General features: G+C 48.8%; 1 protein-coding gene across 1 annotated transcript in view; it reads left to right on the forward strand.

Annotated features, from left to right (window-relative positions):
• ADGB (androglobin) overlaps positions 1 to 12,263 on the forward strand; it is a 179,889-nt gene that overhangs the window by 110,567 nt on the left and 57,059 nt on the right. The window contains exons 14-16 of the mRNA XM_078877269.1: positions 7,168 to 7,210; positions 9,582 to 9,723; positions 10,379 to 10,442. Of these exons, the coding sequence (XP_078733395.1) occupies positions 7,168 to 7,210; positions 9,582 to 9,723; positions 10,379 to 10,442 (249 nt within the window). The remainder of the gene's footprint in view (positions 1 to 7,167; positions 7,211 to 9,581; positions 9,724 to 10,378; positions 10,443 to 12,263) is intronic.

Genomic DNA, 12,263 nt, shown 5'->3' on the forward strand with positions numbered 1-12,263 from the left:
CGATTAGAAGTTCAACATCGTTAGTGGTATGCAACTCATATTTTTGGTTCTTTCGGTGAAGTCACGTAGAAGGGAAATAATAAAATAAAAAATATATATTCAACTCGTATCCATGATCAGATTAACAATGATAATATTATACATACGTACATACATACATCCGCTTCTACAACCAAGGCCTTCTGTTGAAGCCCCCAGTTAACCTTTAACAGTGGCGGATGGAAGAAGGGGGGCGAGGGGGGCGATGGGTGCTAGTGCCCCCCCCCCCCTCGCTACCCCCCACCCCACCTCCACCTGCCGAGACCATGGACATTGGTATTTTATTCATATTTACCAGAGAAGATATGTTGAACGTATTTATTATTGACGTAAAGGGCCCTGTTTAACAAGCTCGGAACTTGGGGTAACTTGAGGATCACTGTCACCCCTCTGGGAAGGTTCCAGATCCGTCTCTGGCCTTCACTCACACACCTCCCGTCTCTTTTATGTTTCTGCTGAATATTTGTTTCCGTCTGTCGTTCGCCCGAGCATGGATATATTTTACCTCGGTCCTGTTTGATTCTGTATTTATTTCCTCCACGGCTGTGGTGTGCAGTCCTCTGAATGTTGGTCGATACGCCCTCGAAACAGCGTGTTTGGACTCCCCAGTCCTACATAGTAATGCCGATTGATGGTGTTGGTCTAAAAAGCCAATAGGCCGATGGGCTAAACACTATTACTATTTATATATGGAGAGATAAATCAAAGGTTTTTTCCCCCTCTATTTGCCTTTACCCATAATGCTCTACGGCGACGCTTTGTGAGTTTATACACAACATTGCTTTGTGCGTTGAACGGGTCCCCATAGTTGTATACTCAGTGCCCTTGCCAATAACGTCCGGAACACCGACAGCATTTCATTAACAAGCCTTGACACATGCTGATGAGTCCCACAATGTCGAAACCGGTCTACAGTTTTTTTTTTCTGCACGAACAAGTGCTGCTGCTTGACGGCGTTGATCCGGGAGAGCCACCGAGGTTGGTGGACTCACTCGGATTTCTGTCCGCATCTGGGAGAGAGCGAGAGACGGAGGGACAGGGTTCCGGCCACACCTTGCCCGTTACCCACGGTGGATTGCTGCAGGGTTAAGCGCTTGAGGTGCGCACAGAAGCCAGGAGACAAACGCAGCGACGCAGCCAAAACATTTGCCCAGCTGTCCACGGAAGAACAACAGCATCAGTCACAACGCCCCGCCGGGCACTGAGCGGTGGCAACGTCGCCACGGCGCTTGTGCCAGGGCTGGGTGCGGCTTTTTTTCTTTCGGGCCGAGTGGTAACCGGCGCAGGTGCCGTTGTTTTGAGTGAATTGACCCGCGTCAATGACTGCGGTGACACGCACATCCAGGACGGAGTTGGCTACCCGTCCCAACCCCCCACCGTGTCACCCCGCAGACCGGTGAGGCGAGTGCTGTTAGCGAGCGCCTGTTTAGGCCGACATGGCTGACACGGAGGACCGGTTCCAACATAACTGGCTACTAATATCAGCTGTTATGTGGAATGGGTCTGAGCTTGCTACTGGGTTTGTAACTTAGTACGATAAACACTGTCACTGCTCCTCCAAAAATGCATACTGACATACAAAAAAGACAGAGATCCCCCGTATAGCCCCAACAGACTGTTGGGGCAAGTGCTGTTAGTCAGCCCCTATGAAGACCAGAACTGCACACGAGGGGGTGGATGGGCAGCACTACACCCGGCCGCCTTTGTCTCCCCAGTGGCAATATTTTTACACACCAGGTACTCAATTGAGGCTGAGTCTACTTAGGGGAGGAGGCCCAGGATAGGTTCCGATAATCGTCACAGGTGTTGGCCTTGAGCGGGAATCGAACTCGGGTAGCCGTGTTCGTAGCACAGCATGCTAACCGCTACACTATCACTCCCCACTGACATACATGCACACACGCGCGCGCGCGCACACACATGGACATACACACGGATGCACGCACACACACTGCACACACGCGGTGACAAGTAGCCCATGAGCCAAGGGGGTTCGTCGGTACCACCTGGGGTGGCAAATGCGACCACTTTCCACCATGAGGAGTGTCCACCATGGGCCATGTTTGCCTTGGGCAGTGTCCAACATGAACAGAAGTCTGTGCGTATGTACTGCCTGTTACACACACACACACTTCTTAGTTGTCTTATTCCCCAGATGTTTCATATCAAATTCGCTTTTCCCCCAATACGAACATTTCTACCTAACCTTTTACGGTCCCCCTCTTTGGGCACGTGAAGAGTGAAGCTACCGCGCAGTGCTTGCTATCGCAGGTACTCGTGGTCGAGAGATAAAATGGCTCAATAAAATCATTGGTAGCTTTTGCCACCCTGGCAGGTACCGGATAAGCCATTTTTTGGCCCCGTGGGCCCCAAGGAACCGAAGCGAAGTAATGGTGGTGGCGTCGGCTGAGCGCCCCTTCCTTTCGCTCACAATTACGAGCGCCGCTCGCCTCTGCCGATGTCCGCGGGGACAGTTTCACGGCACGCCGCCGACGCCGCAGCGACTTCCCACGTGGAGCGAGAAGCGTGTTGTTGGCTGCCTCTCAGCCGAAGGATGAAAGCGGTGCCGTTGAGCGTCGGTGACGGTGACGGGGATTTTGCCTTTAGCGGAGCAAACGACGTGGGGGGGGAGGGGAGTTTCGAACGCCGCGGGACCGCGAGGGACGGAGAACGAGAGAGGGAACGCAGCTTCGCGGGATCACCCAGTGCCGGATTCAACGTCAAGGCGATCAACTTGCGCGAAACGAGCGACGGCGTGAGTTGGCGCGGTGAGACGACGCTCGGGGAAGGCCACCGTCCGACAACCCCGAGGGGTTCCTACCCACACGCTCGTCGAAGGCCCCACCGCTGCTCCCCACGCGACTTTGTTCCGCCCCGAAAACCGTGGCGGCTCCCTTCAACCGCCTCGGAACGGCGGTTGACGTCACTGCTGCTCGCACCTCTCTCTTCTACACGTGGTGGGGGGGGGGGGGCAGGGGCCCCCCCTCTCACCCTCACGGTGGAGGGACCGCGGCCACCAGAACCACACCGTGCACCACATCGCGATCATCGATGGCATCGGTCGATTGGGCCCGCGGTCCCCCGGCGGACTGGGCAGCGTTATGAAAAATGATGTTTTTACCCTTTCTGGATACCCTTGCATGTTTTGCCACAAGTACATGTGGTTAGCGCAGACTTTGATTGCTTGCAAAATGTATCTATTTGGACGTCTTATCACATGTTTTATTGCCAGAAAGGGTAAAAAACCTGTTCTTATTTTTCATACTTTGAAACTGGCGCCAAGGAGAGCGCTAGTGGCACTAATGCAGAAGCTGTTATCACACGCCTCACAACGCTCGTGCCTGGACGTGTAGTTTACACATACTCGCCTTGCACCATGGGAAGAGACGTCTGATTATAGCCCCTGCCTGAGCCATGGGTGGAATATTCCACGTTACTGTGGCGGGGGGCGAGTCTTTACATAGGACAGCTACGGTGGCGAGATGTTAACTACCTCGCTTGGTATACAGGATGTTGTCGGTTAAATCCTAACCGTGACACCTGCTGTGCATTTGGAGTTTGGCGTCTCTCTCTCTCTCTCCGTGGTCGTGTGGATTTTCTCCGGGTCATCCGGGTTTTTTTCGTTCCGCATTTAAAATCGACAACACGCGCTCAGAATATTTGACTGCTTTAAATTTCCACGCTAAACCACTTCGCTGAGCTTTCATTTGTGATAGCCAAGTTGCTTCTGAAAAAATGAACCCGTAAAAACAAAGTTTTTCACTATAAATCTTTTATATGCGTATTCAATGGGCCACAACCCAGCCCACATTGGTCTTTGAATCGGGCGGCTAGAGTCCTCTCGTCCTCTGGCTTGAGATGGCTGCCATCTATGGGTCAGATGATTTCCTGCCACCATTAAGCAATTGGTAATTAAATATAAAAAAATTTAACCTATAAAGTGTAAAATTTTGGAAAAAAATTTTCACGAAAATAAATTGTCACGCACAACGACTCTGTGTGCAAAATGTCAGCTCGATTGGATCACGGGAAGTGGGTTAAAAAACGACCGAACGATTTGCACGGTCGTAAGCGCGCAAGCAAGCAAGCAAGTGAACTTAATATAAAGGATTTAAAATAAATCTATATAGCTCAGTGGGCCTTACATGGTCAACTTCCCTACAAAGTGTTTATTTAAAAAAATGTGAGCCCAGAGGGACGATGGACCGAGTCGACCACCAACCAGGATTTGACCTCGCGACCTTTCCAATTGCGAGCCGCTCACTCTGCCGTTGAGGGGAGTGGATCGACCGTGGATGGTGGTGATGACGACTGTCTGGTCTCCCCCTACACGAAGCCAAACTGTCACGAGTGGAAGTGGCCACATTTTTTACGTGCATGCTTTTTGCAGCGACCAATGTTATTCAGGACAGCCACTGTTGACTTCTCCACACACTTCTGGCAAACGCCAGATGATGCCGGTTGCAATCGCCAGCAAGACGTCGTACTCAGTCGTAAAATGTTTTGAATCAGAATCAGAATGTGTATTTAAACTGGAGGAATCCGATGAGCTACAAAGCTCGTTCACGGATCTCCCGTAGGGGCAGGTCAGAAAAATTACAACAACAAACAATACAAAAACACGATCGGAGTGATAAGTATAGAAACGGTAAGCAAATGACAAAACTAACAAAAACAAAAAATCATTTTACCAGGTACAGCCCACTGAACTATTATTATTTTGTTTTCAGAAACGACCTGGCCACGAATGATAGTCATCTTGGTTCTTTCGGTAAAGTCACGTAGAAGGGAAATAATAAAATAATAAAAATAAAACATAATAAAATACAATTCTCACGACGTTTCGGCCACAACGCAAGCAGCCGTCCTCAGGTGAAGAACAGGTCTGTCGGAAAGACAGCGTCTGTATGATAGCTCAACAAAGTGCCTTAAAATGTCGACATTTGAGCAGTGTACTGAAGTGGTAACAAATTGGCACGTTCTGTTCACGTGACAAACCTTACTAATTGGCTGTGTCGGGTGGAGGTGGGCATACGACACAGTTTCATTAACGCGATCTAACAACGGAGAAAAAAAACCCACAACCGTTATCATGGAATTGGCCAAACATCTCAGCGTAGCAGAGCCCTCTTACAACACGTGGTTTTGAGACTCACTGAGACTTTGCTGAGCAACAAAAAAAAACCCTCAACGCACTCGTCAATAACACCGTGTGTTTGGCCTTTAAGAGGGAACAAAAATATACAAGCGACGTACGGGCGACGGCATCTTGTTCACGGCGTGATAAAATAAGAATAGGTTTACCCTTTCTGGCAAGAAAACAGGAGGTGCATCTTCTTGGTTCTTTCGGTAAAGTCACGTAGAAGGGAAGTAATACAATAATAAAAATAAAACATAATAAAATAATTCTCACGACGTTTCGGCCACAACGCAAGCAGCCGTCCAGGTGAAGAACAGGTCTGTCGGAAAGACAGCGTCTGAATGACGGCTGCTTGCGTTGTGGCCGAAACGTCGTGAGAATTATTTTATTATGTTTTATTATTATTTCATTATTTCCCTTCTACGTGACTTTACCGAAAGAACCAAGACGATGAATCCCTGCAGTCACGAAAGCTTTAAATCGAAATTTAGGTGTTAAGATGCTCAAACACCAAATATAAATCTTTTGCATGGCATCAAGTCTGCATTAACCACACGGACTTGTGGTGAACATGCAAATAAAACAAGAATTATAGATTTGAAGCTTTCGTGACTGCAAGGATTCATACTCTTTGTTTTTTTCGGTAAAGTCACGTAGGTAAAAAATAAAATCAAATAAATGAAAACAACCAATTTAAATCACAGTGACTTTAGCTGTAATGGTTCCACCTGAAGACGGAAGCTCGTGTTGCCTCCGAAACGTCGTGATTTAGTTTAGTTTTTTTCATTTATTATATTTTTAAACCTACGTGACTTTACCGAAAAAAACTAAATAAAACATGCTCTAATAATAAAATATCTGCATTATCTTTGAAACCGATTGGCCTACAACCAGAGATAAGCAGCCTTCTTAAGGGCCTAACCTCATCACCATCGTCAGACGAGAGAACGTCAAAATGCGAACAGCACAAAGACAATGCACCATCAGAGCATTTATAGCTCGGAGTGAGCAGCTACAAAATGGGACCTTTTGTCCAGTATCACCGCTCTGGGTAATGGTGGCGGTGGGTAACAATGGCGCCGGTAACGATGGCGCTGTTGTCTGCGAAGTCATCTCCCGTCCATTTAACCCTCTCCCGTCTCGAGACGTCTGCAATCCGCAGGGGGATTTGCGGTGTCACGATCTCCGCTGAATCTCGGAAGGCGCAAGCGGCTTGAGCGTTTTATTTTATCTTGAGAGGCGTCGTAGCGCCGTCGTTTTTAAATGCATTGTTCTATAATAGAGGTTTTGTTTGGGTTAGATCGCGTAAATATATAAATGTGTCATTAAACCCGCATCCATAGCCAACTAGTAAGGGTTGTCATGTAAACAGAACATGTATATATTATATTATTGGTTCTTTCGGTAAAGTCACGTAGAAGGGAAATAATAAAATAATATAAATATTAAACAATAAAAATTATCACGACGTTTCGACTGCAACACAAGCTTGTGTTGCAGTCGAAACGTCGTGATAAGCTTGTGTTCCAGTCGGAACGTGATAATTTTTATTGTTTAATATTAATACTATTTTATTATTTCCCTTCTGCGTGACTTTACCGAAAGAACCAAGAATATGAATCCCTGCAGTCACGAAAGCTTTAAATAAAAAATGTATATATTTATGCGATCTAACCCAAAAAAAAAAAAACCTCTTGTGGATGATATTGGTCGCGAAAGCCTAACGTGTTAAAAAGACATTGTTACTAGCCACACAGAACTCTACGATAGCCGGCGCCAAACTGCGCCGCACGAACTCTCGCATGGCAATTTCGGAACATCGGTACGTCTTCCGACCGATAAAGTTATCGGAATGGGAAAGGGTTAATCCCAAAGCAACAAAAAAAAGCACCCTCTCGTGATGTGAAAAGCCTGCTCGTGTTGTTCGCTGTGCGCTGGCGCCCACGCTCCTTGAGCTGTTATGTCCTCCTCTGCTCTCTCTTTAACAGGAGCTTCAGTTTCCCGAGCGTGAGCCCAGCCCCGTGGTAGCAGGTGAGAGCCCCCGTTGTCTGTAATGAGGCGTCTGCCTCGCATTGATCCATCCACACAGCCCAGCAATGAGCTTGTTTCTGAGATGTATAATAATAAGATGTACCGTCGTGTTTGTACGCTTCTCTGGATTAGAACAAAGACCGCGATCTTTTCAAATCTATCCCTCCGATTTTATCCCCGTTCTTGCTATCGGCATCGGGGGATGAAGAATCCAATCGGAACTGGAGTTTGCGTCTTCTCGCTCCCCGTGGTCACGTTTGTTTTTTTCTCCGGGTCATCCGGTTTTTCCCCCCCACATTTAGAACCGACGTGCGTTTACAGTTTTTGGCTGCTCTAAATTTCCACACGACGATAAGCCACTTCGTTGAGCTATCATTTGTGGCGAGGCCTCCTCTGAAAACGAGCTGTATATCTAATTGCGCATTACCCGCTGAAATAAAAACATGTTTAAGCGTTTTTTTGTACCTTTTAAATTCACTATGAGACCTCCTTTACCGTGGCAAAATATAGTAATAGGTTTTTACCCTTTGAACTGGTACAACAACTGACACCTTTGTACAAGGCATCATGTTTGCAATAACCACAACACAAGCAGCCAAAATGCAAACAAAAAGAAACAACTCTGATGATGATAATGATAATGATCATCAGAAATGCAAACAAAAAGAAACAACTCTGATGATGATAATGATAATGATCATCAGAGTTGTTTCTTTTTGTTTGCATTTTGACTGCTTGTGTTGTGGTTATTGCAAACATGATGGCTTGTATAAAGGTGTCAGTTTTTGTACCAGTAGGAAAGGGTAAAAACCTATTACTACCTTTTAAATTCTCAAATCCTCGTATACGTACAGCTACCACACCTGTAAAATCCACAGGCTTCAGCCAACCCACTCACTTCGCGCGCATTAAGGGGGTCGAACCCATCATCCAGCAGCGGATCGATGCGCGCCCGCGAACGTGCGGACGCGAAATTCCCGACCGGCTCCGCTCGACGTTCGCGAGAGCGCGTCCAGCGGTGTCGCCTTCTCCGGCGAGGCGCTTTAATCACGGTGACCCGCCGTGACCCTTCCTAATCAGGGCGGTTGCTATTCGGCACGGTGCGATTTTGCAGAGGCGAAAGAGCCGCGTGGCCAACCTCGCAACGAAGACTCCTCCTCGCTCCGTGGATTACAGCCAGGCACCAGAACCCCCCCTCCTCCCCCATCCACCCTCCCTAACCCAAGCCAACCCTGGGAGGGGAGACTTTGAACTCGAGACTAAAAATATAACTTGAGGTGTAACCACACGCTGGCTCGGAGGCTTCAGGGGCACTAATACGATGTCGGCGCACGGTGAGGCAGCGAATTGGGTTAGAATCCAGGTTACGGCTGCCCGACCTTGATTAAACTGAAAGAAAAAAGTTGGTTCTTACACGAGACAAAGATCCCCCGTATAGCCTTCACATACTTTTGGGGCAAGTGCTGTTTGCGGGCACCTACGAGGGCAGACACGGCACACGTCATTCTGTGCCGCCTGTGTAATAATCTCGACGGCATGGGTACCCATTCGATTACGAATAGACACTGCCCATCTAGCGGTGTAAATGGGTTACACCGCAGTGAGTTGAGCGGCAGATTGCGTTGGTGGGGAAAAATTTGGTCGGTGGGGTGGGGGGGACAGTGGGTCTGTGGGGGATCTTGAAGATGGCGAGGTTGACCAGAGCTGGACCTTGTTGCAGAGCTTCACGGTTCGACTCCGGCGGCAGCCCTGGTCAATACCGGGGGCGTTCTAAACGTGAAAATACCTCAGGCCGTCCGCTTCGCTCGCAGGGAACGTTAAAGATCCGGTGACGTTGTTCGAAACAAGCAGGCCCATTGTGTGCCGGCCTCATGGTTCCAACTTTTTGGCAAATTTGAAAAATTATTACGCTTTGGTTCTTTCGGTAAAGTCACGTCGGTATAAAATAAAATAAATCACGACGTTTCGGGTGCAACACAAGCGTCCGTCATCAACACGCTTGTGTTGTGCCGTGATTCATTATTATTTTATACCCACGTGACTTTACCGAAAGAACCAAAGAGTATGGATTCCTACAGTCACAAAAAGCTTCAAATCAAGATTGAAAAATTAATCCATAAAAATTACTCGGTTAGGATTATACATAGCAATCATCTCCCCATACATAGCGATACAAAATAAAAACTTAACTTGGCAGGACCCTCCTCAAAACAAATCGTGAGACTCAGCGTTGCTTTCTTGGGTAAACAAGCGTGATAAATAAAACCATTTATACACAGCTGGGTATTCACATCCTCACCCCCCCATCGCCCCCCTCACCCCCCCATCGCCCCCCTCACCACCCCCACGACCCCCACCACCCCCGCCGCAGGTCCCGTTGAGAGCCCAGTGCCGCAGGGCACCGTGGACGGGAGGGGGGAAGCCCGGCCCGCTGATGAGACCCAAGCAACCAGAGACCCGAGGGACAAGGGCGACGCGTGGATTCACTTCGAGGACTTCTGCACGGCCTTTCAGTGAGCGGCTTCCATCGGCACCACCATCACAAATCATTGTAATCATCGCCACCACTACCGCTATTATCTTTGTCAACATTACCACAAGCATCATTATCATTGTCGTCACAGCTATCGTCATCATTATCATTATTACCACTACTGCGATCATCATAACCACCACCACTATCATCACCATCACCACCATCACCACGATCGCCATCATTACCACCATTACCAACACCACTGCCACCTCTACCAACATTACAACCTACCGCCATCATCATCATTACCACTGTCTCACCATCGCCACCACCACCACTACCAACCTTACAACCACCGCTACCACCACTACCATCGTCACCATTACCACCACCGTCACCACTGCCACAATCATTGTCAGCATGTTACACCTCCCAATTCATCCTCCTCATTATCATAATCACCTTACTATTCATCCTATTCATCATCCTAACGATGATAATCAACCATCCCATCTCTCGTTTAAGAATACAATAACAACCTCCCTTTGAGTGCAGAGAAAGCGAGCGATCTAAAAAGAATAAAACCTGACAAATGAAAGCTTGAATATGAAAGGAAAACAGAAATCAATGAGCGAGCGAGCGAGCGGCACTGCTGCGCATTTAATTGGCGTGTTTCCCTTTTGTGTCGCAAGGTCCCTGCGCGTCTACCACAAGCCCCACACCTACGCGTTTAACCACGACACAGGCGACATGAAGGTGGGTAGGGGGCGGGCGGGGGGGACTGGGGTTAGGGGGGACGGGCAGCCGGTGGGGACAGCCACGTGTCACACCGCCACTTTGTAGACCGCCACTCCGCACGCATTTTTGATTTCGTCCGAAGAGTGCGCGCGTGTGCATGCGCGCGTGGGGGGGGATGTCTGCGCGTGTGCGTGCAAGTTCGATACCCGCTGACGGCCAACACCAGTTGACGATTGTCTGAGCTGGTTATGTGTCTACCCTAGGTCGACTCGGCCTCAAATGAGTACCTGGCGTGGTGTTTAAACAAACACCACTGGGTCCTAAAGCGTTGTTGTTGGACTGTTGGTTGTTGTAACGTTCTGTGAAAAAGAGCTTTATATTTCGATTTAAAGCTTTCGTGACTGCAGGGATTCATCTTCTTGGTTCTTTCGGTAAAGTCACGTAGAAGGGAAGTAATAAAATAATAAAAATAAAACATAATAAAATACAATTCTCACGACGTTTCGGCCACAACGCAAGCAACCGTCCTCAGGTGAAGACGCTGTCTTTCCGACAGACCTGTTCTTCACCTGAGGATGGCTGCTTGCGTTGTGGCCAAAACGTCGTGAGAATTGTATTTTATTATGTTTTCTTTTTTTTTATTATTTCCCTTCTACGTGACTTTACCGAAAGAACCAAGAAGACTTGATCTGGATTAACCGCGGCGGCCACGGGGATCGAACCGCGAACCAAGCACGTCACCCCGCGCCTTGCCGGCCGCGGTGCCGCAGGGAGAGAGTTCCCCCTTCCATTGTCATCCCGCCGTCTCCATCCGCGATTTCTCCCCGCCACCCCTCCCCCTCCCGCCCCCCCCGCCCCCCCCAAGGCCTTCTGTGTTCCCGGTCTCGGCTGCGTGCAACGTTCTTTTGTTCTTCTTGAATTTTTTCTTTTCATTTTTCGCGGCGAGCGCATCGCGTTCCGCTGTTTAGGTTTCAAAGAGGAATTGAGCGCAGGGTGTCTCTTGGGGGCGGGGGAGGTGTGGGTATTGGCGGGGGTGGGTGGGTGGGTGGGGGGGGGAGCTTTTGAAAAATCCGCTGCAAGAATTTGGCCGCGAGTGGCTCTTTGAAAATTAGATAATTGCCGCGAGAATCTGTACCCGACGCGGCGACGTCGAAGGTGGAAGAAAATTGTTCGGGTCGATGGGCGGCGAACTCGAGGGACGGGCGGCGAGTCTTCGCTTCCAACGCCGAGCCGGCCGACGGTGCGTGCGACGACACGCCGGGGTGTCGAAACCGATCCAGGGTTTTTGCTCACGCCGAATCAATGCCGCTGAATCTATTCACTCCCAGAAGGCGCTGGGTGCGGGGGGGGGAGCCCCGGTGGATTGCGTGAAGAAATACTGTTGTTATTTTATTGTTATATGTGCAGACGGATGTGTAATGCGGACGTCTTTGTCCGCCCGTCCGTTGCGTTATTTTTATTCTTTCCGCGATGACGCGATTGATTATTTAGCGTTACGTTACGTACAATTTTGCGTTGGTCTAGGACCCATGTCGAACATCCTCGCCTTCGACAAACGGCAGTGCACCAGCGTTGATTCGCGCCAGCCTGACTCCGTGCCTTGAAACCGGTCGAGAGTTGTTTCCTGCGCTGAATCAGTGCGGCTGAAATGATTAATTCTCAGAAGTGCCGTGGGGGCCCCGATCGAAAATAAGAAAAAATCTTTACAGATATATATATACTTTTAAAAGTAACGTGACATTTATTATTCCGCTCATCCGAAAAACAAGTGTTGCAATCACGATTGCATGAAATGTAACATGTGTCGGGGCAGAGTATGGCGAGCCTTGCGCTGCAATC

The sequence above is a fragment of the Lampetra fluviatilis genome, chromosome 47 (assembly GCF_964198595.1).
Source record: "Lampetra fluviatilis chromosome 47, kcLamFluv1.1, whole genome shotgun sequence".
NCBI lineage: Eukaryota > Metazoa > Chordata > Hyperoartia > Petromyzontiformes > Petromyzontidae > Lampetra > Lampetra fluviatilis.